The sequence below is a fragment of the Scophthalmus maximus genome, chromosome 6, assembly GCF_022379125.1.
Source record: "Scophthalmus maximus strain ysfricsl-2021 chromosome 6, ASM2237912v1, whole genome shotgun sequence".
NCBI classification, from domain to species: Eukaryota; Metazoa; Chordata; class Actinopteri; order Pleuronectiformes; family Scophthalmidae; genus Scophthalmus; species Scophthalmus maximus.
Window position 1 is genome coordinate 8,205,068 of NC_061520.1, and position 25,371 is coordinate 8,230,438.

A 25,371-nucleotide genomic window follows, 5' to 3' on the forward strand; every position below is an offset into this window, starting at 1 on the left:
CTTAAGCATTGTTTAATTGAAGTTTTAACAGTAATAACAGTTTGCACAAACAAGCCTGTCTTAAAATTGAGAAAGAAGCGGCCAACAAGAGGCCACATGCACAAACAGGCCTGCTGAAGAGAATAATGACACACACACACACACACACACACACACACACACACACACACACACACACACACACACACACACACACACACACACACACACACACACACAAGCCTTCCCCTTAACCTCTTCTCTCCTCCTGGTTCTCATCAGTGTTCATCAGTTCAAAGCCATGTGGACTGATGTGTTTATGTGTATGTGTGTGTGTGTGTGTGCGTGCGCACGCGCGCACACACACGTGTGCCTATGAGTTAAGTGGCGGCAGGCGGGCGGGAGGCTTGTCAGACAAGGGACTAAGACCTCGTAAACACTGCACCTCCACCATGAACATATCAAGGTATGTGTCTTTATGTGTGTGTGTGCGTGTGTGTGTGTGTGTGTGTGTGCGCCTCGCGTCTGTGAGCTACTGCTGTTTCCACTGTGTGCTGACAAGCCCCCGAATGGTGGGTAGATATACACCAGAGTAGATCCAACCCTCCCTGCCTGGACAGTATGGCACTGTTTATACACGCAGGGGCTCCAGAGACATAGCGCGGTGGCTACGCAAACACAGAGACCACCCGTTATCACACACAGACCGTTATGTGTGTATATGTGTGTGTTTTAATGCAGCTATTTATTTTCTAAATGTCTTCATCGTCCACTTACACAGAACCAGACTTAGGTACGTGCTCTCAGTGTTTATGTGGTTTGTGGTCCAATAATGAGTTGATACATGAATTGATAATTGATTTTAATGTCCAGCCGGATGTATAACTGTCATTCATAGTTTCTAAATCAGCTAATTTCATCATGATATCAGACTAATATACTGATATCAGAGCTCATATGCTGTTTGTTTAAGTCAACTTAATGTTTTCTCAAGTCCCTTTCTTTCCACAGCCTCTCCATTCTTTATTCTGCCTTGCGGTTCCGTGGAGAAGTTACAAACGGGGGCATTACTGTCCCACCTTCACGCCGACAGCGGAGGTAATTAAAAAGCTGGATTGATGGTGTGTGTGTAAAAGGAAGCGATGGCGTGGCGATACAAGTGCTGCAGATGTTGTGTTACAAGGGACGCCCTCGGATTGTGGGGCGCCAAGATGCTACGTTAAAATCCCACACACTCTGGACTCAGTGCAAACGAGCAAAGCTGACACAAGGAGGGGTCCCCTTAACGGCAACATAGGAGAATCTGTGTTAAAAGAGGCTAAAGACTGATCCCGACTTGTCATCACTCCATCAGTGATAGTGTGAAGGGGATAAATAAAATAAAAACTTTAGGCTTTGTATCACGTACCAGGGAGTCGAGGTCTGTCTTTGAGCTCGCGGAGCTCCAGCATGCGCTGGCTGTGTTCGCGGTGGAGGATGTGTGGTGTTGCGATGTCGTCCAGGGCGTAGTGCTGCAGGGGTGGGGGAGTTGGGTGAAGCTGGGTGTTGAGGGGCAGCGGGTGGGCGGGGCTGTGTCGAGGCGCGGGGCTGATGGTGCAAATTCGCTTTGCAGCGGGCTCCATGGCTACGGGCGGACGTTCGTGGAAACCGTTCTCCTTGGCCCTGAAAAACCAAACACGGCGTTAATCCTCAAATCCAAAAGAGAGTTTATGTATGTCTCTACCGTGATATAGGTTTTCATAGAAAGTTTTTGAGCTTTAATTTAACCTGCTGGGGCTGTGTCTCTTGGTCCCGGCATCAGGAGGCTCCATCAGCAGCTCAGAGGAGTCCGGAGAGGAGGCCAGGGTGGTGCTGAGCAGGAGGTGCTCATGCTGGGACAGGTACTGGGCTGGGGTTTGCTTGGCTGCCCGCGCACAGTGGAGCAACTCCCTCTGCAGCAGGGGAAGGTTTGCCTAGCAGGAGAATGCGAAATCGCAAATTAGTCCCGTACGTAGACGAACAACAGCCCGCAACAGAACCCAGAGTGAAATCTGCCTCCTGGGGAGGATGCTTGGCTCGGACAGGGATTAAGGGGGGTTGCTGACTCCTTGAGGTCTGGCTCTGGGGTTCTCTATGAGACTGGGTGTTGTTCTGTGGCTGATTCCATGGTGGCTGTGGTTTCCTTCCCTTAAAATGAAAAAGGCTGACTTTTCCAAACTGCTGCTGAAGCTGGTTAATAACCCCCGGCACACAGCACAGAGTGTTAGAGCGCAATACGTTGGTCACAGCTTGAGTTATGCACGACGTTACAGAGGTTTTAAAAACTTTAGAAACATCTCAAAACAAATGATACACAGGCTCCACTTCCCCCTCATTCCGGACCCTCGCTCTTTTTTAAATATTTGTCTGCGACTGTCTCTGCAGTATCTTTCCATCTCGCTTTTTGTTCCCTGCAGTTCCTTAATTAGGAACAGACTCCGGTGTGTTTGCAATTACACAACTTCCTCACTCCCCTCTCCCTGAGAAACCAACTAAATAACCATACTGTTCTCGTTTCGTGACTGACCTCTTCTTCTCACGTAGCACTTTCAGCCGCCATCTTGCAAAGTCTGTAAACCTAAAAACACCCTTCCTATCAAATCTGACCTCTTCCTTTAGCAAAGCATCTCTCTTACTTCGTCCTAAAAGATGCTAATATAAGATATCTGTTGTCCATGGCGACCCTGTGTTCTGTATCTGCCCGTCTCCCAGGCTCCTCAGCCTCCCTTCCTTCCCTGGGGCCCCAGTCAGTGGACACATGTGCTGTGTCAGTTCAGCGGAGGGGCTCTCCGCGGTTCGTCGGCGAAAACGCTAGATTGGCGGCGCCTTGGCAGCTGAATGCTCTTTTTAACGGGACAGCGGCTCCATATGGCACACTGCAACCCATAAAAAGGGAATGGGACACTTTATAGGCATGTTTCACACTTCCGAGTTCCCACTTTTCCCTCTCTCCTCCTCGCATGCACTCTCTCTTTTCCACTCCCTCGCACCCTTACTTTGTCCATCTGTCCGTTTCTTCCTTCTCTCTCTCTCTCTCTCTCTCTCTCTCCCCTCTCTCTCTCTCTCCCCTCTCTCTCTCTCTTAAGATCGACTGCTCTCCGCACAGTTTGAATTAAGTTGTGGGGACCCCACCCCCCTCGTAATAAATTAGAAGAAGGAGGAGAACAGAGGTTTCTTGTCTAAGCTCTCTCAGACAGACAGCTGGAGAGGCTCCAAAGGTGAGTAAGAGGTAAGTGTGGAAAAAAGAGCAGATTTCAACGGCCAGAAGTTACAGCGGTACAACTGACTGAAGATTTATGGGCTACTTTACTGAATGGGGCTCCTAAAAAGTATACACTTGCAGACGTCCCTGGTTACAAAGGGGCTCAGGGGGCTGTTTAACACACACACACACACACACACACACACACACACTCATCTGTTGCTTTTCAAGTCAACACGCAAATCTTAATGGCTACTTTGAACCGCAGAGAAGCAGTTTATTCAATTAGAAAAGCGACACAGAGGCCTATTTATAGACTCCTGCATTGTGTCCCGGAAACGTTGTGATGAATAAGTGTCATTAATTAATTACTTCTCCATCGACCGCGGCTCACGAGCTGTGACGTGATTGCCCGTAGATTATTCAGATAGTCCTGAGCGAGGGGTATGTTGATGTCAAGGACCTTCTGTTTATCGCTTGTTGTTCTGTAGTTAATCGTGCAGCGCTGTTGACAGAGCCGAGACATGTGAGGCTGTTGGGAAGGTGATGTTTTCAGTGGCGCTAGATTATTCTGACAGTGCGCAGGCTGTAGCCATAGGGCTGTACGGCTTACTGAGGGAGGGTGGGGGAAATACAGAAAAAAGGAAAAAAGGAAGGGATCCAACGGAATAATGCAAAGCAAATATAGGAAGATGAAAAGAGGATGAGGTTGAGTTTACCTTGAGAAAAGGAATGACAAAGGGCCGTAAGGGGAAGTTGGTGGCCTCCTGAAGCCGCGAGTGAAACTCTTCAATGGTAACTGTTGAATTCTAAGGGACAGGGAAAATGAGGATAAGAAAGATGATTTACAAATTCTTCAGACCAAATTTGTGCAACAGCTCTATGCTTATTCATGACAAGATGGTTAAAATGCCTTTTTTATATAAGGTATTGCTTCATTTGTTTGTCTTAAACGTGATAACAAAGGACTTACCACTAGGGCCAGAACTAGGCTGCGGACGCTGTCTCCGATCTCAGGGGAGATGTCGTTGCCAAACTGCTGCAGCGTGGTCAGGAAACGCTTCAGCTTGCTCAGCTGGCGAGCCCCACAGGTGGCGGGCAGCTGCTGGTTAGCTAGCGATGAGGACGAGGAAGAGGATGGCCCGTTGCTGTAGCGCTGCGGCGGAGACGGCACTGCATTCAGGGTTGGCGGAGAATGATGATTCCCATTGGTCACTGGGGATTAAAGGTGAGATGAAGAGAGGGAAAATGAACGATCCATACTCAGAGTTGGTTTTACTAGACCAGGATTTAATCTATTAAAATACATTTAAAAATTGTTTTGCAATCTGTGGACGAAAAAAGATTGTTTAAGGATGACCCTCACATGCTGTGGTGGAAAACGAGGCCGGTCGCGGGCCGCTGGGGTTGACGGAAGGCAGGGGTGGCATCGTGGAGCTGGTGCTGCTGCTGAGGACTGATCTGGAATGAGTCTTAGCATCCACAGGAGAACCGGGCATGGCAGGGCTCTTCTTCTCTCTACGGTCTGCGGGAAGAGAGAGGAGAGGTCAGCTGTGGGTCAAAAACCAGAACGCTTTTAAAAAACATCGCTGTCCCGCGGACACGGCAGCGGATGGAAATCAAAACCACATTTTCACTGCCCAAAAACATGTAAAAAGATTTACTGGAGATCTGTTACTTATTTTTACACTAGGACAATCGGATCTCGTGTTGTTATGATCTATATTTAATATTTCACGTTGTACCGCTGCACAATTTTTTCTTTATCAATCACAACACAATGCATAAATTAAATTCAACCATATTTCTTGAAAACCCCAAAAATTGGAAATGGAGGAATTAAACTCACTCAAGTGTTGTCATGACAAATAAGGCCCCCCAAAAAATACAACCACCATAACTTTGCTCAGCTCAGTGGTTAAAAATAAATGCAAACGCTACAGGTCACAAAAGACCCCCCCCCCCCCCCCCACAAAAAAAACACTTCACATCATCCAACACATACTGCCAGGGCACCCCCCCGCCCCCATCAATGAGCCAGATGTCTAAAGTTTAGCCCCTTGCTCCCGACCATTCAGATCAATAACAGAAGAAATGCTGAAGAAGCCCATTGTGTGCGAGAAGAAAGCCCCCTCTTTGAGCTCCTCAGAAAATGCGGGCGGGTACACAGAGAGAAAGGGGACGGGGCTATTTCACGCTTTACTAACAAGATCGGCAAAGCTTTTGAATGTTAAACGCAACTTCTCAATATGCTATTGCCACTGAATGAGACCACCAGATAAGGGGTTTGGAGAAAGTGTGATGGGGAGGGTGGGGGTGGTGGTGGGGAGATGTGGGATCAGAAGCCGCCTTTGTCTCCCGGAGAACCATGAAGGCTGGGTCCCGTCTCCATTTAGAGTGGATCAGACTTTTCTGAGAATCAACGATTAATAGACAAGCGAGGGTCTCACAGGTCATGGGGTCAACAGAGAGCAGATTTTTAAATGTGGTTTCATGGCTTTAAGGCTTTGGCTTCAATGGCACCCTGTATATCTTTTTCACAGCTATGAACTCTGCGTGGCCTTGAGCCACAGGGACCCGGTTTATGAAGACTTGAGTTGGAAGGTTTAAGCCGTCGGTAGGTAACTCGGAAGAAGTGAAAAGGAGGAACCACGCCTATTAAACGAATAAAAAAATAATATGAGAGACAAGATTTTGGTGAGTGAAAAAAATATATGTAAAAACATACAGAAACAAATGCATTGGGAATTCAGAGAAAGTTTGTCACAATAATATGTGAACATACATGCGCGCACACAATAAACATCTATGGGACTCCTCCGTCGTGTCTGCACGTTTAACTGTTTCCGTTTTTTTCCCAGTCCTCTCTCTCCCTCTCGTTCTTTCTCAGCCCTGTGGCCTGCCTGCCATCGCTCCACCTGTTCACCAACATGGGGTGGACAGGAAGAAGGGATCTACACAGACATTTGGACCGTCATGCCCAAAGCACACAGGGTCTGCCAGTGCACAGCAGGAAGCAGCCTGCTGCAAGCGCACGCACGCACGCACACACACACCAGTTCCAAAGATCTGCACACTCTGTCCGTATGGCCAGGAAATTAGACTGACATCTCAATAACAGAATCAACGGGGCATATGGCCTTAGTGTCAACACTTTTACCAAGTAAACAACTTCATACGCAAAACCGAGGACTGGGGCGTTCGGTTTGCACAACAGAGTTGAAGGTAAAATGTAGTCACAAGTTCCTTGTTGACAAGTCAACATCGACATATGATTCCACACGAGTCCATGTTGTACGTGTGTCTCGTCCATTTTGGCATTGGGGAGAGACAAATTAGGGCTGCAGCTGCATTCGCGCAGCCTTAAGGATGTGGACCGGTCTGTCGTCAGCCTTGCCTGGAGGTGATGGCCATAAAAGGAGACATCAGGTGTGTGTGTGTGTGTGTGTGTGTGTGTGTGTGTGTGTGTGTGTGTGTGTGTGTGTGTGTGTGTGTGTGTGTGTGTGTGCATTTAGTGCTGACGGCCCGGGAGAATTGCCTCTGCCTTGTCAATTATACGGCGTACATAGCTGGATGACTTCATCTGGCTTAGCGAGCACCTGAGTCCACTGTATATAGTCACAGGACTGTCAAGGGAGGCAGCTGTCAAAAAACACACAAACACACACACACACACACACACACACACACACACACACACACACACACACACACACACACACACACACACACACACACACACACACACACACACACACACACACACACACACACACACACACACACACACACACAGAGTGCACAGAGTGGTCTCATGTTAACTCAGGTGAATACTGTCGTCCTCGAGGAGGATGTGGGGTGTTTGTCCGGTCTAAATGCCACCTGTCATCTTGGCTGTAATGGAACAAAGCTCCTCGCCGCACATCAACAGGATTACACGCCATATTCCAGAATGCATACACAACACTTGGAAAGCAAAGGAGGATGACACCGTGAGCAGACCAGTCCATTGTGAATATAATAAAAGCTTCAACTACATTAATCTAAAACTAAATTATCTATAAAGTCGGCTCATACCATTCTCGGCTGCCGCTCATCCTTTTGTCTTCTCTCATTTCAAACATGTGATGAACATACACTGTTGTCCATGAAGTTTGAACAATTTAGTTTTCAGACACGTTCCTCTTTTTATTCCTATTTATACACATTGGCAATCACCTTTGACCAGGTGCAATGATAAAACACTGAGGCCAATGTTACCTAGGTGAAACAAATTCATGCTTCACAATTGTTTGGCGCTATAAAAGGCAAGACATTCTCTGTGTTGTCCTTTTTTTCCTGCTTAAAGTCTGTATGCAGTAAATCCACGTTTTCAGGATTGGCTGTAAAATTTTCAACCAAATTTGACACAGACGTCGCCTAGGCTATGCCTCGTCCGACGCAACCGGCAATACGCCAAAGAGTGCTTGCATTCTGACAGGGCGGAAACAAACAAGCCAACGTTGCTGACTTCCTTGGAATCGTAACAGTTTGCAAAGGCTAATTGTGGTTTATTTTTCACTGTGATATGTTTGAAAGAGATTGAGCAATAAAGTTTTGAGAAGATATACACTTTATCTATCAACAATAAATCACACTGTCACAATCATTTCATGAGAAGAGGTAAAAAATATTTTATTCACAACAGTTTATATGTATAGTATTAATAGTCTTATAGTCAATTAGTTGGGGCGACTTGTTTGTTTTTCTACGACCGCTGTTATTGCAGGGATGGAAAATGAATGTGCATCTGCGGGGAAGGCTGCTGTTGCCAGCCAGGTGTCCCCTTGTTTGTTCAGCGTCAGGTGTCGCACGTCCGCATTTAAAACCTTCGGTCGGCTTTAATCGCCTCTGCAGGTGATGCAGAGTCAGGAACACAAACAAAAACCGAGAGAAGAAGACAACAGCAGCTATTCCCACCCAGCCACTTACTGGGGCACGGGAGGCAATTCATTTAACAGTGAACTCAGAAAAGGACGAGTCAAATTAAGTGCAGAGAACGTCCGTTCAGCTCCTTGCGCGAAGTGACGATGGATAACCCACTTTGAGTCAGAACAAGTAAATCACACCCGATGTGATGTCTAAATAAATGTGTCGAGTGTTAGGGTTTGTTGAGCTCATGGTTTAACTCCGAAGTTGAAAGGGTTGAAAGCTGCGAGTCAAGTGTGTGTGTGTGTGTGTGTGTGTGTGTGTGTGTGTGCGCGTGTGTGTGTATACTCGCGGCCTTGCTGCTATCGCTGTCCTGTTTATTGCAGATGAGGTGAGAGGAGATGTAACGCAGGCTTGGCTAATTCATCGGCGGACAAGGAGATAATTCACGCCATGCGCAACGCAACAACTATGTGGGGTCCTAACACAGGCGCGTTAACGTCCACGCACGTAAGCACGTCTCACAGCCGAATGAATCAACCCTTAAAACAGCTCGCTCTCCAAAATGTTATGGAATACTTGTGTTCTTAGCGAGGAACACGAGATATGGGGATGTTTAGCTGAGCGTTTAGCCTTGTGCAGCCAAGCGGGAAGAAGGGGGGACACTTCGCTAGCTGACCTGGCTTTGAGAAGAAAAAGAAAATTCCTCCCTTTACTATCGCTATTGGTGAAACTTTGAGTGTTTTGGCTAGCTCGAAACCAAGAGTCTCATAAGGAGATACGGACGGGGGACGTTTAGCTTCGTGTTTAGCCTAGTGAGCACACGGGAGGAAGGGGGAAACTAAGCTAATTAACCTTGCTTTGTAAAAAAAAAAGAAAAGAAAAGAATTCATGTCCTCACTTTACCAACGCTCAGTGAAACCTTGAGCGTTGATGGTGGCTAGCTCGAAAGGTTACGAGCCAATACTTGTTTTTCTCAAGAGTTAGATAAGGGGATTAGGATGCAGGATGTTTGCCGGAGTGTTTTGCCGAGTGCGCACGCTGGGAGCAGGAGGAAAATACCACGCTTTTATTAAAAAAGAAACTGATATCCTCAATTGAACCGACTCCTGGTAAAGCCTTGGGTGTTTCGGTGGCTAGCTTGAAAGCGCACACGCCAACATTTGTCTAGTGAGTTAGATGAGAAGATAAGGGCCGGGGATGATTGTCTAAGTGTTCGTCCCGGTGAGCACAGGAAGCTCACGGACCTAAAGAAAATGAATTGATGTCCGCACTTCACTAACTCAAGGTGAATACATGGGTGTTTCGGTGGCTAGCTCGAAAGCTAACAAGCCAACACACATAAAGGTGTGGCATCTTTTAAATGCTAATCGTGTCCTGCTTATTTTAAGGGGGGGTGATTCACTTTTCCCGCCAATTTCTCCTTTGTATGCAAAGCTCGGCTTCACATAAAACAGACCGGTAAAAGAAACAACCGTCGGCTATTTCCCCTTAAAATGTTGTTACATTTCTTAAAAGTGGTAAAAAATAATGATCCTACAATCACATCCAGCCATTAAAAAGACTGAAACGAATGGGGTATCTGAGTTGAGTGGAGGAACTAACAGAGCTCCCATATGATAAAGAAAAAAACACACAAAGAGTATATGTGTATGTATTTACACACAGTTCAACATTGAACCGAGACAACGGCAATCGATTTGAGGATAAACCACGCGAGACACAATTTGAGCAATGTGGAAAATGAATAGGTGGACGGTGTCAAAACGGAGGTCTCGTTTGGAAGCTGAGGGCAAAAAAGGGACAAGCTAACGGGCCTCTTAGCAACCATGCAAGTGATGGGCACTTCTCTCTCCTCCTCCTCCTCCTCCTCCTGTACCATATGGATCTAATCGGCCAAGAGCTGGCCAGCTGGGACCTCCAACAGTCACCTGTGAGGGAGGAGGGGGGCGCAGAAGGGACGGCTGGAGCCTCCTTCACTAAGCCAAGGCTGCCCCCTCCTCCACACACACACACACACACACACACAGACAGCTCTGCCTTCCCTCCGAGGAGCGGGGGAAGGGGGGAGGGAGGTGTGGAGGGGAAGGGAGGCACGAGGCGGCTGAATGCAAGCGAGTGGACTTAAATGCCGCGGAGACAAAGGCTGCACCTGGTCCCCGTCGGTCCACACACACCACCACAATACAGCACACATCTGTTCCTCCATCCTGCGCTCCCTCCTGACCTCCACCCACACACACACACACACACAGACACGCACACACACGCACGCACGCACACAGAGAAAGACACACTACCACATCCACTTACAAAACAGATAAGTCAACAGCGTATGGCCTCCTCTGTGTCTGAGTCTGTGTCAGGTTACTGTTCTAACCTTACAGTCACACAACAGTTTCAAGGACTTAAGTATTTAAGAGAGCGGCGTACGGTGTCAGATTTCTGAAAATCAGGAAACACGTGTCCTCCCTGCTAATTTCAGCTTTAATTCGTATTATTGCTCTCTTGGGGCTGACACCTCATCAGCTGTTGCCATGACGCAGTCCCCTCACTTCCACATGATCAGTCATCGGATACGATTCATAACACAGTTTTAAGTGTTCTGCTTTGTACTGGTTAACAATGTAACCACAAGCTTAATTTTACAAACCTATTTTGTACAGGCCATTTAAAATACATCCATCAATGCATCCTACTAATGATCCCAAAAGTCTGTCTTTCTGTTGGTCTGTCTTTTTTACTTTTTCAAGAGCTTCAAAATTGGCGGGGGTATTGTGAAGTGTTTTGGATCAGCAGTTGCCGAGACCCCAAACACGGCCCCTGACCCCCCCCAATTTAAATTGCACAACAGCACTTGTGATGTTACTTGAGTGACTTGAAATGCCATGAACCGGGACAGGCACATTTTGAATGGCAAAAACACTAGTAAAATCAAAACATTTTGGGACTAACTTTTTCTCAGAACTATTGTTAAACTACATGCTGCAGAGTAAAGGACTACATCTCTGCTTATAGCAACATTGACTTTATTATTTGGCATTCCTACCAGGACCCCAACATTTGCTTATCTATCTATTATCACAGTAACAACTTTACAGAAACTGTTAAACAAACACCAACGGGAGAAGAAAATTAGTCTGCAAATTAGAGGCGCCAGAGGTGCAGAAGGAGGGACGCTGAGACGGGCGGAGGATGGGAGGGAAGGAATAACAAGGATAGAAAATACTGTTTTCATTCGGTTTCATCAGAAAGACAAGGCTGGTTGTCAGACTCGGAGCCAGGCTGTTTTTCTTGGCTCTCATTACCACCTTCCAGCCCCGTAGACTATTTGGACAAAACCCAATATCAACACTGTGCGAGGGAGGGGAGAGATGGGGAGGTGGCAAGTTTGACAGTAAGGGGGGGGGGGGGGTGTATACACTGGAAGGGCAGAAATGGTAGAGAGAGAAGGACACAAGCTTGGAGGAAGAGAAATTGGCAAAAACAGAAATGGAGGTGAAGGAGGGTGAAAAATGAAACCTATATATGACTTCCATGCACACGTGAAGAAGCACAGATGTGTTGGAAGAGAGAATTCCTCACATTTCCCTGCGACTGATGAGAGAAGCCCCCTTGTAACCTCGTCGCTCAGTGAGATGATTACAAAAACACCGCTGCAATCCAGCGTGCCACAGATTGAAAAAAAAGAAATATATATATATATATATATATATATATATATATAAAAAGGGACCCAAGGATGGAATTGTACTTAGTGGCAAAGGGAGAGAGAAAAACTACGAGGGGACGGCAGGGCAGACAGAGGTTGTCCATAAAAACGAAGAATGAGCAGTTAAAAAAGAGGCACAAGTGATGTGATGCTGGAAGCAGGAGGTTTGGCAGAGACCGAGCAGAGTCCACGTGTACATGAGGTCAGACCGGAGGGAGAATATATTGGATGAGAAGTTTCTGACCTTACCAACACCCCCGGAACGCCACAGTCAGGGATAATTCGACTGAGCACGTTTCATTTCTGCTTCGACTTTCTAAAACCGTAAACTGGCACAAAACACGAAGAACTGCGTTGAAAGTCACAGGGTAAAGAGCGATAACCATGAACCTAGACTGCTGTTAAATTATCCAGGATACTCCCGCGCTCGGGCTGAGGAGCATTGAGGATATTATTCAAAGAAGACGATGCTCAAATAGAAATGAACAGCACCAGCTCACAACTTTATTACAAGAGTGTGTTTGTTCCGTATGCCAGAAATATATAAGCAAACAAGAAGGACCATGCCTTGGATAGAAGTTAGTAGACAGAACCAGTTTTCAGAAAAGAACTCCGGAAAACTGTCCAGAACACCGAGTCCGCACATTTTCCGAAGTTTGACGTTCACGCAGCAGGAATCAAATGCGTCCACGGCAGCAGGAAAACTTCTGGAACACTCAGGCGAGGGACGGCGCCGGAATAGGACGCCCACTCGCTTGCTGTGAGATTTTCCTGCTGTATCCTCAGATGGGCTCACGCCGACATTTTCCGGAAGTGTTACCAAGTTCATGTCCTGACTTCAGTGCACGTCTGACAGAAGATGTGTTTGACATGGACACTCTCTCTCCCTCTCTCTCTCGCACGCACGCACACACACACACACACACACACGTGTAGTTGCATCCAGTCTCTGTTACAAGCTCCACTGTGTTACTCAGCGTGGCGCAATCTTTAAAACACACCCACACGCCTGCGTCACACACAGCTGGTCCACGGGGGATAGGGCTGGAAGTGGATGTGTGTCATCGTGTGTGAGTCAGTCAGTGTGTGTGTGTGTGTGCGTGTGTGTGTGTGTGTGTGTGTGTGTGTGTGTGCGTGTGTGTGTGTGTTGGCCCCGTTTACCAGGTGTTAGGTTTGTCATGCTTAGTGGATAGAGGACAGTTATCCCTGAACACACACACACACACACACACACACACACACACACACACACACACACACACACACACACACACACACACACACACACACACACACACACACACACACACACACACACACCTGTGAAATGGCCTGCCTGAGGAGCATGTGCACACCCACCCACACAGAAAAAACACCTGTGACATAACGGGGACGATTCTAATCTGTCAATCATGGCCTTCAGCCGCGACACTCTCACACACACATGTGGACACAGACTCTCTCACACCAGCTCCCCGTCTCCGAGGGCCAGTAGATTATCTGCCTATCTGGTTACAGCCCTTCTCACCTCGCCGTGACAAATCGGTTACCCTGCCCATCAATCACCTTGAGCCTCGTAACTCTCAAAAGCCCCCCCCCCCCCCCAAAAAAACGCCGAGCGAAAAACAATCCGCTGCAGCATTTAAGGACGCATGACCGTCGAAATTATGTTGCGCTGTCTTTATTTTCTTTTTCCCAGGCACATTTCACCTCAGAGTGAAAAAAAAATGATGTCAGAACAGACTTATAGAGCTCCCCACTGACCAGCACCGACGACGTATATCACTGTGTCTGTCTGGAGGATTAAGACTGGGTGGCTCCTATATACGTTATAAACCAGCCAGGAAAAATACTGCACCCCCCCCCCCCCTTCTTTTGAGACATACACTCACTCTAAACTTGAAAGTTAAAGCAGTCCATAAAAGAAAATACAAGCTCTAGACACGGGAAAACAACGTGAACATCGGGACTGGCCTGTTTCAGACCAGGTGTCGGAGAACCGTCCCGGGCTCCGGTCCAACCAGATGTTGCCATCACCACGGGCCACGCAGGAGATATTTACACGGCCGCGCTCGACTCGAGGCGTACTCGACGGTGACCCGGTGGAATATACAGTGTGTTTATGATCCGTCGCTGACATTCATCCAGTAACTCACGATGAATAGGCACATACCAGCGAGTTTGACGGTGAATGTTAAAAATTGATGGATGCACACAAGTTGGTTTTTTTTTAGACTGACAATGTTTGCTTCGTCCTTTTGCCATAGAATAATCGATTTAATAATATAATATAACAATGTGACAATTCCTATTTGTTTCTGTCATTTCCCAAGGTGCTGGGCAACGCTCACACAAAGTGAGTCACATCACTGACCCGTAAGCAAAGCTCAGGAAAAACTGTTAGGGGGTTTATTGTTGTTTTATTGTAATAAATTTTAAAAAAGACATCATCCTCTCTCCACGCAGGCAACACAGAAGACTAGTCTGTTACCCTGAGATGTCGGGGGGAGTGAATTAAAGCCGAGCGGCGGGGAAACGGTCCACAAACAGAGCCGTAGGCGAGCTCAGCCTCGCCGCATAAAAGAGACCAGAGCTGCAAAAAGAGCCGTTGAGAGAGACAGATAAGTAAAACAAAGAGGCCAGCTGTGCTCGAAACAATGAGGAGAATGAGACGGAGATAGCGGAGGACGAATGTGTGGGCGGAGGTGTGTTTTGATGAGCGTTATCGCTGTGTATGTAAAGGGCGTTTGACCGCACATATGTTTAAGAACACGGCGTATTTTTTCCCGTTCATGCGAGGTGACATACTTTGGGCCGATGTTCCAATTTTCCACCACAAACAACATGCGTGTGTGCCGAGTCAAGTTTATTAGCCTCAGCCGGTCAAGTTAATAGTTTGCTTTTTCTTTTGCTCGTGAGAGGGTGCTGAGCAGTTCTCAGGAGCAGGCGGAGGGATAAAGGGGAACGAAGAGAAAGAGAGAAAATAATGACTAAGACAGACAATTCACAGGGCCGGGCAGCACCACCCATTTCTTGTCCACCCACACACACCTAACTACCCAAGCACATCATTCTTTCTACATTTTTTTTCTCCTTTTCGCTCTTTCAAGTCATACCTTTTGGGGCTTTGCGGTGGGAAATGTAACTGTGGTTTCCAGGAAAATCACACAAGTGCAAATGCATCATGCGGCGTAGCGTTTTCCCAGACGCTCACAAAATGTCAATGTTTCATTCCGCGCCTCCTCCATGAAGTATTAGGAAATGTAGCTCCCTTGACCTTTAAATAACCCCTAGTCGGTATTACTGAACACACTGAGAATCAATACACTGCACAGAGCTCGTTATTTTCATCCAGTTGATTCGCCTGCTAATTGGTTCAGAACCCGAATCGATTCATTTGAAGAATGAAGTCGTGGTCATTTCACAGCCTTTCACGCATGTGCCGATGCTCCCATTCCCCCCCCACCGTCAGACCGCACCAGCCCAGTAAATAAGGGTCTTGCCTTGGGTCAGCGAGAAGGTCTCTCGGGGCAGCAAAGGGTCAGCGGACCCCTGCAACAGACCTCTGACTAATGCACTTGGCACAAGGAGAAGGGGCTCCCACGCAATGTCAATGAGGTTGCAATAGAAATGGGGGGGGGGGGGTGTTCCCAGGCGGTGATGCTCATTGACACAGATCTGTCTGTACGCTCGCTGACACACACACACACACACACACACACACAGCTATTTACATAGTCAGCAGACGTTGCCCATGATGAAACAATCTTTCAGGGTGCTACTTGTAGTGACGGAGCGGTTATTTTTTGTCGAGTGAATGACCTAACTCTTTCATGTCCACACGCACGCACGGGCAAACACACACACGGGCGAGCGCACCACACACACAACTACTCACTGAACGCCCGGGGTCAGATATCACAGTCCTCACAACTGGAACTAATAGAGCACTTCCTGCATCAAGCTCTTCAAGCAGCTGCTCATTTTTTGTAGTGTGTGTGTGTGTGTGTGTGTGTGTGTGTGTTTGTGTGTCGACTGTTGAAGAAGTCTTCTGTGGATGAATTCTTCTGATAATAGCATAGTGAGCAGGGGTCACGGTGGTTCTCTATTTGTTACTACACTTTCCTCACAGCTGGGATTGAGGTCATGAAAGAAAGGGGAAAAAAAGCTACAGAAAGTTATTAAGAAAAGTAACCTTGTATTTCAGCAGACACTATGTCTACAAGACACCTGGTACACACATGTACACACACACCCAGACATAATCGTACAGAGTACGTGATTGAAAACCTCATAAATCCAAGTCCAAAACGTTAACTGCCACGGTTAAGTAAAAAAAAAAAAATCTGAATAAAACCAATTGAAACATCAAATCCTTGATCTTTGCACAAACACGTATACAGTGCAGTGTGCACACACACACACAGACACACAGACACAGACACACACACACACAAACACACACACACACACTCGTACGCACACACACACACACACACACACTCGTACGCACACACACACACACACTCGTACGCACACAGATACAGAACAGTGCCTGCTGTCAGGGGTGTGACAGTGTCCAGCAGAGCAGACAGGGGTCTCTGGTTTGAGAGTGTGCAGCCCGACAGTTAGACGCTCCTATCTCCCTGACGGACTGGCCGGGCCTGGCTGAGCGTGACAATAGCCAGGTCTCGCTGCCTTTTCTCTGTCTGCTTCTTCTGCTTCATAACCCCCCCCCCCCCCCCCCCCCCCCCCCCCCCCACACACACACACACACACACACACACACACAAACACATTTTCTCCCTCAAGGTGGACGGGCAACAAAAAAGATATTCAACATAGTTGCTCTCGAGTACACAACAGCCGAACAATGTGACATTTGCACTCTGTCGGGACCCAGACTCCCACTGATGTCACCGTGGTGCAACATGTAGGCACAGCATGAGGGACAGACGCAGCAGTTTCCCCTCCTCTCCCTCCCATATGTCGGGGATGCTGTACAGCAGATGCACGCGTCTTCTCTACCTAGTTTCTTCTGCTCTGCTTGCCATGTGGAAAAAAGAAGCGGATTACTATCTTGATTCAATTACAGCTGATCACGTTGCTGGGTTTATTTGTCTGGTATGGGAGCATTTTTCTTCTTTTTTTTCTTTTACACATTGGATTGACCTATGGAAACAAATTTATATGAAAGTCTTTAAGTCTGTACAGACATGCCCCAGTCATTCCACGTAGATTAGAGTTTTTTTTCCCCCCCTAATTTCCACAAGTGGAAGCAAATGTGTGTGTGGGGGGGGGGGGGGTTTGCTCAGTGGCAAAGCTGAAAATGACGAACAGAAGGCTCCATGTTTTGGATCTGGGAATGATGCTGCTTTTTTATTTCCTCACTTAAATTGAAGTGAATGTGTTTTATAAAAGAAATCACTTGCCAGGCATCTGTAACAGAATGTGAACTCCTGCCACGGATGAGCTCAAACATGAAAACTTTAGGTTAGGACAATAAGACTGTGGAGAGTGGGAGACACCAAAAAATGAAAATGAATTCATACATTTATAAAGTCCAAAATAAATGTACATACTGCCACGCAGAATCCCCCTGGGAAATTATTTCTTCAACCCAAACTGCTGCTAAATGATCCAGCCCAAGCAAATGACTATACTTCACAACTTGAACAACACGACGACTGGCGGCAACTAACGGTTATTATTTTCACCATCGATTAATCTGTCGATTATTTTCTCGATTAATCTGTCAGTTGTTAGTGGTCCATAATGTAGGTGGAACATGTCGATCGGGTTCCCCCCCCAAAAAAACAACAACAAGATGATGATGTGTGTTGCCCACACACCAAAGATAATTCAGTTCACTGTCACACAGGAGCAAAGAAACCGATTAAGCGACTATCAAAACGCTTGGCGAATCGGTTACCAATCGATTAATCGGTTAACTGGTGCAGGCAGCGCGTCACGAGTGTGCACGACAGTCTGCGCTTTTTGCCTCGTCCATATGGCAGCAGAAGTTTCCTCAGCACCGGAGCTGCAGACTCCACACACACACACACACACACACACACACACACACACACAGCAGACGAGGATGAAGAGATGAAGAGATAAAGAGGAAAAAGGATGAGGCACCATCTGTACAGTACAGAGCGGCTCCGGGAATTAGGTTGGAACCACAGGCTATGATTGGAACGAACGCACGCACGCGCGCGCGCGCCCACGAGAACACAGACACACGAATGCATGTCCACGCACAGCGTGACACAAAAAACAACGGCCCCCACCCCCTCCGCGCTCCTACCTCCACTCCAGTAGAGTCCACTCTCAGGTCCGCTGGAGGAAGTCCGCCGCCGCTGCTGCTGCCGCTGCTGCCGCTGCTGCTGTGTGATCTCGCGGTCGTATCCGTTTGTCTCCCCTCGTCTCTCTTGCCCGTGACTCGGCGCCTTCATATGTCAGGCATGTGTTTGCATTCCCACATATGCGAGCTCCAGTGTGGCGGAGGCCAGAGACGCAGATGGCAGCCAGATGGAGACGGACCGGCGAGCAGAGCAGAGCAGAGCAGACCAGCGCTGCGCTACACACACACACGCTCTCTCTCTTACTTCCTTCCTGTCTTTTCTGTCTCTCTCTCTCTCGCGGTTACTTTATCTCCTTCACTCAATCTTCCTCCGCTGTTGTTTTTCTCTCTCTCTCTCTGTATCCGCCTCCTCTCTCGTGTTCTCTCTCTCACGCTCTGAGCCTCTCTTCCTCCCCACTCGCTCTCCCTCGCCTCTGGCTCCGCCCCTATTTTCCCACACACTACGCTCCTCCCCCTCCCTTGTCTTTTCACATGGGGGCCGGGTGCGCTCCAGTGACGTCACGCCCTCCTCCCTCCTCGCCCCTCCCCCTCCCCATCCCAATGGATCCTGGCCAATCGTCCGCCTCCGACTGGCTCCATTCAACCTGCATTCAACGGCAATGGACCCTGCAATTAACATAACTAATTGCTTTGGCACCTAAAGGCTAAACAAGGGACCCTGCCAAAGGAGACAAAAGTGTGTGTGTGTGTGTGTGTGTGTGTGTGTGTGTGTGTGTGTGTCCCTACCACTATCCCCCTGCCTCTTCAAGAGAAGTGGGGATCCCCCTTCTGAAATGTTTTTATACCCCCCACCTCTGTCCAGGCTCTTTCAACGATGCCCCCCTTTTGTCTCAGCTCCTTAATGCGGCCGGGGGCTCAGACCTGCTTCGCCAGCCAACCCCATTGGGGGGTACACACACTTTTACGGCGCATGAATGAGTTATTCTTCCCTCCTTCTTCTACTCTCTCATCCTCCCGCGCTCCTCCTCACACTGAGTTAAACTTAAATCGACGTCTGATTTATGCCCCGGCGCCGCACTCGGAGTGGTGCTTGCGGAGACAATACGGGTTAAGATAATGGAGCCGGCCGGGGCTGAGATTGGGCAGCCTGCGTGCTTCATTCACTCCTGCCTATTGTTCCCCTCCACCAGTTTAACTCCTTGAAAGTGCTGAGGACGGTGTTGAGTTCATTCTGGGTCTGCCATAAATACGACATTAATCCCTTTTTTTTGTAAGACAGCTGACAATTGAAAAGAACACGGTCCAAGTGTGAGACTTGGCATGTGTACGGAAAACGCTGTTGGATAAACACAAACAGTTCATTAGGATGAAAGGAGCTGCCCTTTCCTTTCACCGTCTTTCACAATTCAATTTTTGAGGACCACAGGTGAAACCCACACCAATGTGAGAAGTAATTGTTTGTGTGTGATCACCACGAGGGTCATTATATAGCCTCGGGTTGTCAGAAACTACATTTGACTGAATAATCACCCATAATAACCTCCATCTCCCCTCCTCTCCCCCTCGTAGGCCTGCTCTATTCAGGGTGCATCTGGTCAGCCAGCAGGCTCAGAGGCAGGGCCAGGTGGCTGCGAGAGAGGGAAGGATGCAGGGAGGGAGGGGAGTGGAAAGATGGAGAAATGACGAGGCATCTGAAGCCACGCATGTACCGTCGGGGGACATAGGAGGTGGTGAGCTGCCTCTGACACCAAACTGACGGACAAAAGCCGGTAGCGAAATAGATTTAAACCAGGTATAACCGCTGGCAGCTGGTGGATGAGTGAGCGTGCTCATTAGAGGGTTCTGCCCAGGTAGGCCGTTTCATCACAGGCTGAAAATTCAAGTTACAGCTCTGCACACACAGGTTGAATCTAATCTAATCTCTTTTAATAATAAAAGCTCTGGAAACTCTCTGCAAATACACAGGCTTCGTGACAGATGGGGCGATATACATTAGAAACAAACATGGCATTAAATGTCGTATGTTGTCTTATGTATGTATGGCAGATCATATGATTTTAGCAAAGAGAGTTAAATTATTAATCAATTAATTGATACATTTGCGAATTGATTAATTAAAACATTCATTTCCAATAATTTTGTGCCATCGGCTTTGTGGTGTATATGCATGTGTGTGTGTGTGTGTGTGTGTGTGTGTGTTTGTGCGTTTAACTATCTTACTCTTGGAATAGTACAGCTGAATGATCATCCACCTGTGTGCTGCAACTAATGCTACGTTCCATTGTACCTCGGAACTCAGACCTCCGAGCTCGGAAGTCGAGGTGGTGAATTTCCTCCGACCTTCTGGGGGCGTAGTTCCAGTGGTCGATAATTCAGAGTTCCCAGATCATAATGGAACGATGACCCTAAAGTTCAGAGGTATAATGGAACACAGCATAATAATTACTAATCACAATTAATCTATTTCAGATAACTGTCACCCACTCTCAGGTTACACTGTCTGTGAGGACAGAGGAGCAAGAAAATATCTCATATCTGAGAAAAATAAATAAATAATTGATTGCCACTGATTCATTTTTCGAGTGGCGCTGATGACTGCTTTCATTGTTGGCAAACAAACCTTGACATACTTATCAGCCTCAAGTCTTTGCACTGCCCCCTTAGAAAATGGTCCCAACAAGGAGCGGAATTGAGTAAACCAGCTGTCCCGTGCAAAGATCATTTTTGTGATGGAAAATCGTCATGTTTTATGTATGCATACTGCGTGGCGTCCCTTCACTGTAGCTGCTTTGGCCTCGTGCAGCTGTTTGCCGTTGTGTGCACGCCTCTCCGAGGGAGAGCGGGACACACAAGAGTACGCGGCATCTGTTTCTGTTCACATGCTCCCTCACCAAACTTCTACTTTTAGAAAGAGTAAACAGCATTTTTTTTAAGAAAAAGAGAGAGGAGAAAAAATTAGAGGAGAGGGAAAAGGGGATTTTCAGACTTGATAATTGAGCAAATGACATGGGAATCAAGTCAGAAAGTGGGTTTTTAAGCATTTTCAAACCACACAAAGTTTAAAGCTACAGAATTGGAGAGCAAAGTATTTATATATGCCTCATTTTAGATGTATTTGCACAATTGTACAATAAAAAGCACACATCCTCTGGGTTTCTGTTGTAAACAGTTCGACGAAATTTCATTGGCTCACATGACGGAAACCCAAAGACCCAGAGCTGTAGATTTATGCACTGCAGAAAGTAAAGACAGTTTTTACTGCGTTGTGTTGCATTTTGATCCCCCCCCCCCCCCCAAAAAGAAATCCATAACTCATAGACATCCAAATCGATCACTCAATATTTTCATCAACAGACTTTAACTGAAGGTAACGCCAAGAGGCAAACGTGGAAATGTGAGCTATCCCCTGATGAAACAAGGTCCCGCGGGTAACAGGAATCGTTTTGTTCTCAGCGCTCACTGAGGACTTTTTAAAGGGTAATCTGAGTGATGGGATTTCACTGGAAGAACGTTGCTGCCAAAATCAGTGTGAAACGATGACAGAGATTTTCATAAGCTGGGGGAAAAAAACACTATAGTACTGCTTTGTATTCTTTTCCCGGCCGCAGCTTCCTACAGTCAGAAGCTTTCCAATTTCACACTGGGTTAAGTCAACGTTTGTGAGATTCTGTGTGCGTGTGGTGGCCGTGGTCTGTGATGTGGATGTGGACTTATCAGCTATCAAGCTTCTCCATCGTCGCACGGTGTGGAAAGTGAGCACAGAACGGCTCATTCGCTGGCCTGACTCCCACCAAGCTCCACTTCGCTGTCCAGGAGATCTCTGCAGGGCTGTGGTGACACAGCAAGAACGCTGAGCAAATAAAGGACGGCATGCATTGCATTTGCTCGAAACCACTTCCATATATATTTTATGTTACACTCGAACACACCGCATAGACGAGAGAAGGCCAGATGACCACCACTTTGCACGTAGGGTCTGCAGCCACAAATAAACCAATCAGTCCAAAACAAATTATAATTTCCACGCCCGTGTCAATCTGTTGAAATGGGGCATGATAAAGAGAAGATTAGGATAGGTCAATGTTGATTACACCAGGCAATGGCAAACAAATAATGACTCCGTCGGGAATTAGATCGGTTCCCCAGGAGCCTCGCTTTGACTATGCAATTCAGTCTGCCACCGGGTACGAAATTTCGTGGAGAAATAAACCGTGCGGCCTAAAAAGAAAGAGGATACCACTTTTGTTTTCCCCGGTAGCTGTCGGCAGCTTTTCCCCAGCTGGCGGAGATGGTGGACACTTGGAACAACCGGAATGCGGCTGCTTTCCGACACGTTTTGCTGAACTTTTCCGGATGGGCCGTAAGTGAGAAAGCAAATGTTGCTCCAGGCCTTTCCGGGGACTGTTCCTGCAAGCCTCCTATTAGAATTTCCGAAAAATCTCTACAAGAATCTTGGCGAGTGAGTGGGCGGTTTTACCTACAGCAGCAGTCCCACCACTCGCCCCGAATGTTCCGGACAATCTCCTGCTGTGTCCTACAAATGTTAGAAACCCAATTCTCCAGAGATCATATCTGACTATTGGCCTGGGGAAGAAATTCAGCTCTATACTTATCCACAGGGACCAGAGGGCCAGCGAAGAGGTAAACAGTCCACCGGCTGAAGGCCAGTCCCACAGAGGAGAGAGCACGGACACGACATTCAGTCGACATTCTCTCTAGATCAGTGCGTAACAAAACATGCATAATGCAACCAGATGTTTTAATCTGGCTTTATCGTTGCACTGAGATGGGGTTTAGCTCAACTAGGGATTTTCTTGTGGTTGTTTCTTGCTGTGGATAGTAGCCAGGCTGGCCCTGATGCTATAATGCTACAGCCAGCAGCGAGAAAGAAAATTGATCAATGATCCATTGTTTGATATTATAAACAAAGGATATCTTTTCTGGCAGTCAACGCTTTAAACTGAACAGTGGGGTGAAACTTACTTCATTCTGTTATGATCGAGAAGTTAACAAAAACAGAAGAGAAAAAAACGATCCGATCTTTGCGACGGCGGCGCCAACACTTGGAGACAAAGAGTTGTCTACAGCAACTCAAAAAGTTACGACCTTCAAGTTTCGTTTAGGATCACTCTTGGCATTGTGAGCCTCAGATTTTTTGGGGGTTTCATGGAAGAGAAAAAAGAAATGTCAGAGGGACCAAACCAAATGTGTTTGATTACTGGTTTGCTAGTAGAAAAAAAAAACTGATGACAAATGCTGATAAAAAGGTTGCCTATTCCAATGTCTCTTTTTCTTTTGCGTTCTGCCTCTCTCTCTCTCTCTCTCTCTCTCTCTCTCTCTGATAAAAATGTCTCTTTTGGTTAATTATTCATTTTGTTGCCATTTTTACCAGCGAACTTCATCATCGCTGCCACCCCTCTCTCTTACCATCTTACCAGCATGGGTCCCCCTCCCTCTGCTTCCCCTCTTCCCCTCCATCTCATCACCGTTCTGACTCCCGATGTTGGCTAATCTGATGCAGCCACAGATTTCCCTGTCTGATCTCGCATGGCCACAATTTTCCATTACATCCTCTACAGCACATTTATCTAATAGGGACACGTCATTTTCCTGGTCCATGTCTGTCTGGAGGACCGATTACTGTAAAAAAAAAAAACATAGTTTGAGATCAAATGAAATGCTTCTTGCTGGTAATCAAGGCTAGAGTGAAGGGTATTTTCTCTCTGTCTGCAGGGTCACATAGATGATCATATGAGCACACACACACACACACACACACACACACACACACACACACACACACACACAAAGATAGCTGTTTTACTGTATGGTCTGGTTCTGGACAGTGAAATGCAAAGATTAGCGGAGGGTGGCAAGAAGAAGGCTGAAGTTCCCAGAACATCATCGTGTCACACACACACACACACACACACACACACACACACACACTCACACACAAACAACGTCCAACAACCTCAAGTACCAGAGAATCTAAAAAAAAAAGAAGAAGTAAAGTCTATTCTTCGTCCTCCACATTTAGTTAAATAGCAGTTGGCAAACCACAAGATGGTTCTGGTGAGCAGTTGCTGAACGGGTAAACTATTTTACAAAACAAGTCCAACAATATTTCAGGGCAAATAATGATGCGTCTCTTTCCGTTATCGCTTATTATGCGGTTCAGAACAACCATCCAAGCATCGGTGTGCTACTGAGATATCTTCTCCTAGATGTTTGCTCAACTGAATCGGATCTTCCTTGAATGGCAAACGGCGTTCACGGTGACACTCAATGACACTACCTTTTACAGCCTTGTGATAATCTGATGTTACACACAGACATGGCCGCCTTTACCCTGCTTTCTTTTGGACATCTGCCTCAAGGATACAAAAACCACGCCCTACAAATCTGTGGAATATATTCGCGGCGAGAGAGTGGGCGCTCAAGCAAGGCGCCACCCCTCGTGACCCGCATCAACAACAACTGATCAATGTTTGAGTAAAAGGATCCATAAACAAAACAAAACAAAGTTTCCCGTGTGTCCAGACTGCACGTGTATCCTCGTGTGCCTGCTAGTTCGACCACAAGGTCGAAACAAAACATGCTCATCAAAGCTCAACTAGTGGCCAAGAAACTCAGCATGCGAGCAACGATTGCACAAGTTGCATCACATCACATCGCCCAAATGTTTGTTTTCGTATCGTCAGGTTTTTTGGATAATGTCTGCATGGACGGATGGATGGAAGGCCAAGAAGACAAGACATGTATCCGCTTTGCAAATTATTTGTATGACTTTGTGGTTGGCTTCATTTCAGAACGATATTGATTCTCCGAAGGCTCATTCACAACTCATCCCGGAGACATTAATAACAACTGGCTAGTCAGAGGAGTCCCATGGTGCTCCGACACAAAGCATCCACTGGCTGGTACTTTACCCCCTCCTGACATCCCACCAGCCCAAACACGCCTATCCCCCTCCCCTCTCTTGCACCCCTCCCCCCCCCCCCCCGTCCTTGCATTCCTCGACTATTGTGCCCTCCTTTTCAGTCATCCTCATATCACCCATAACAAATGGGTCCCGTATTTCCCTCTCCCCTCCTCCTCCTCCTCCCCCGCCTTTCTCTCATTTTCTTCCTCCCTCCCTAAACTCTCTCTCTCTCTCTCTCTCTCTTTCTGTCGTTCACTCGGTGCCGATGAAAGGCAGGCATTGAGCCGGCAGTGGCATTCCAAAACCTCAGGCCTCGGCTC

General features: G+C 47.2%; 1 protein-coding gene across 4 annotated transcripts in view; it reads right to left on the reverse strand.

Moving 5' to 3' along the window:
• The window catches only part of cbfa2t2 (CBFA2/RUNX1 partner transcriptional co-repressor 2), a 49,015-nt gene that overhangs the window by 5,123 nt on the left and 18,521 nt on the right, over window positions 1-25,371 (reverse strand). For 2 of the 4 annotated variants that reach the window (XM_035632046.2, XM_035632047.2), the window contains 5 exons: window positions 4,566-4,724; window positions 4,173-4,414; window positions 3,919-4,008; window positions 1,747-1,931; window positions 1,388-1,641 (listed from right to left, as the gene is read on the reverse strand). In XM_035632046.2, the coding sequence (XP_035487939.1) occupies window positions 1,388-1,641; window positions 1,747-1,931; window positions 3,919-4,008; window positions 4,173-4,414; window positions 4,566-4,698 (904 nt within the window). In that variant the 5' untranslated portion in view covers window positions 4,699-4,724. Of the gene's footprint in view, window positions 1-1,387; window positions 1,642-1,746; window positions 1,932-3,918; window positions 4,009-4,172; window positions 4,415-4,565; window positions 4,725-18,129; window positions 18,583-25,371 lie in introns of those variants that run through there. The other 2 variants (XM_035632045.2, XM_035632044.2) reach the window with 2 other exon arrangements.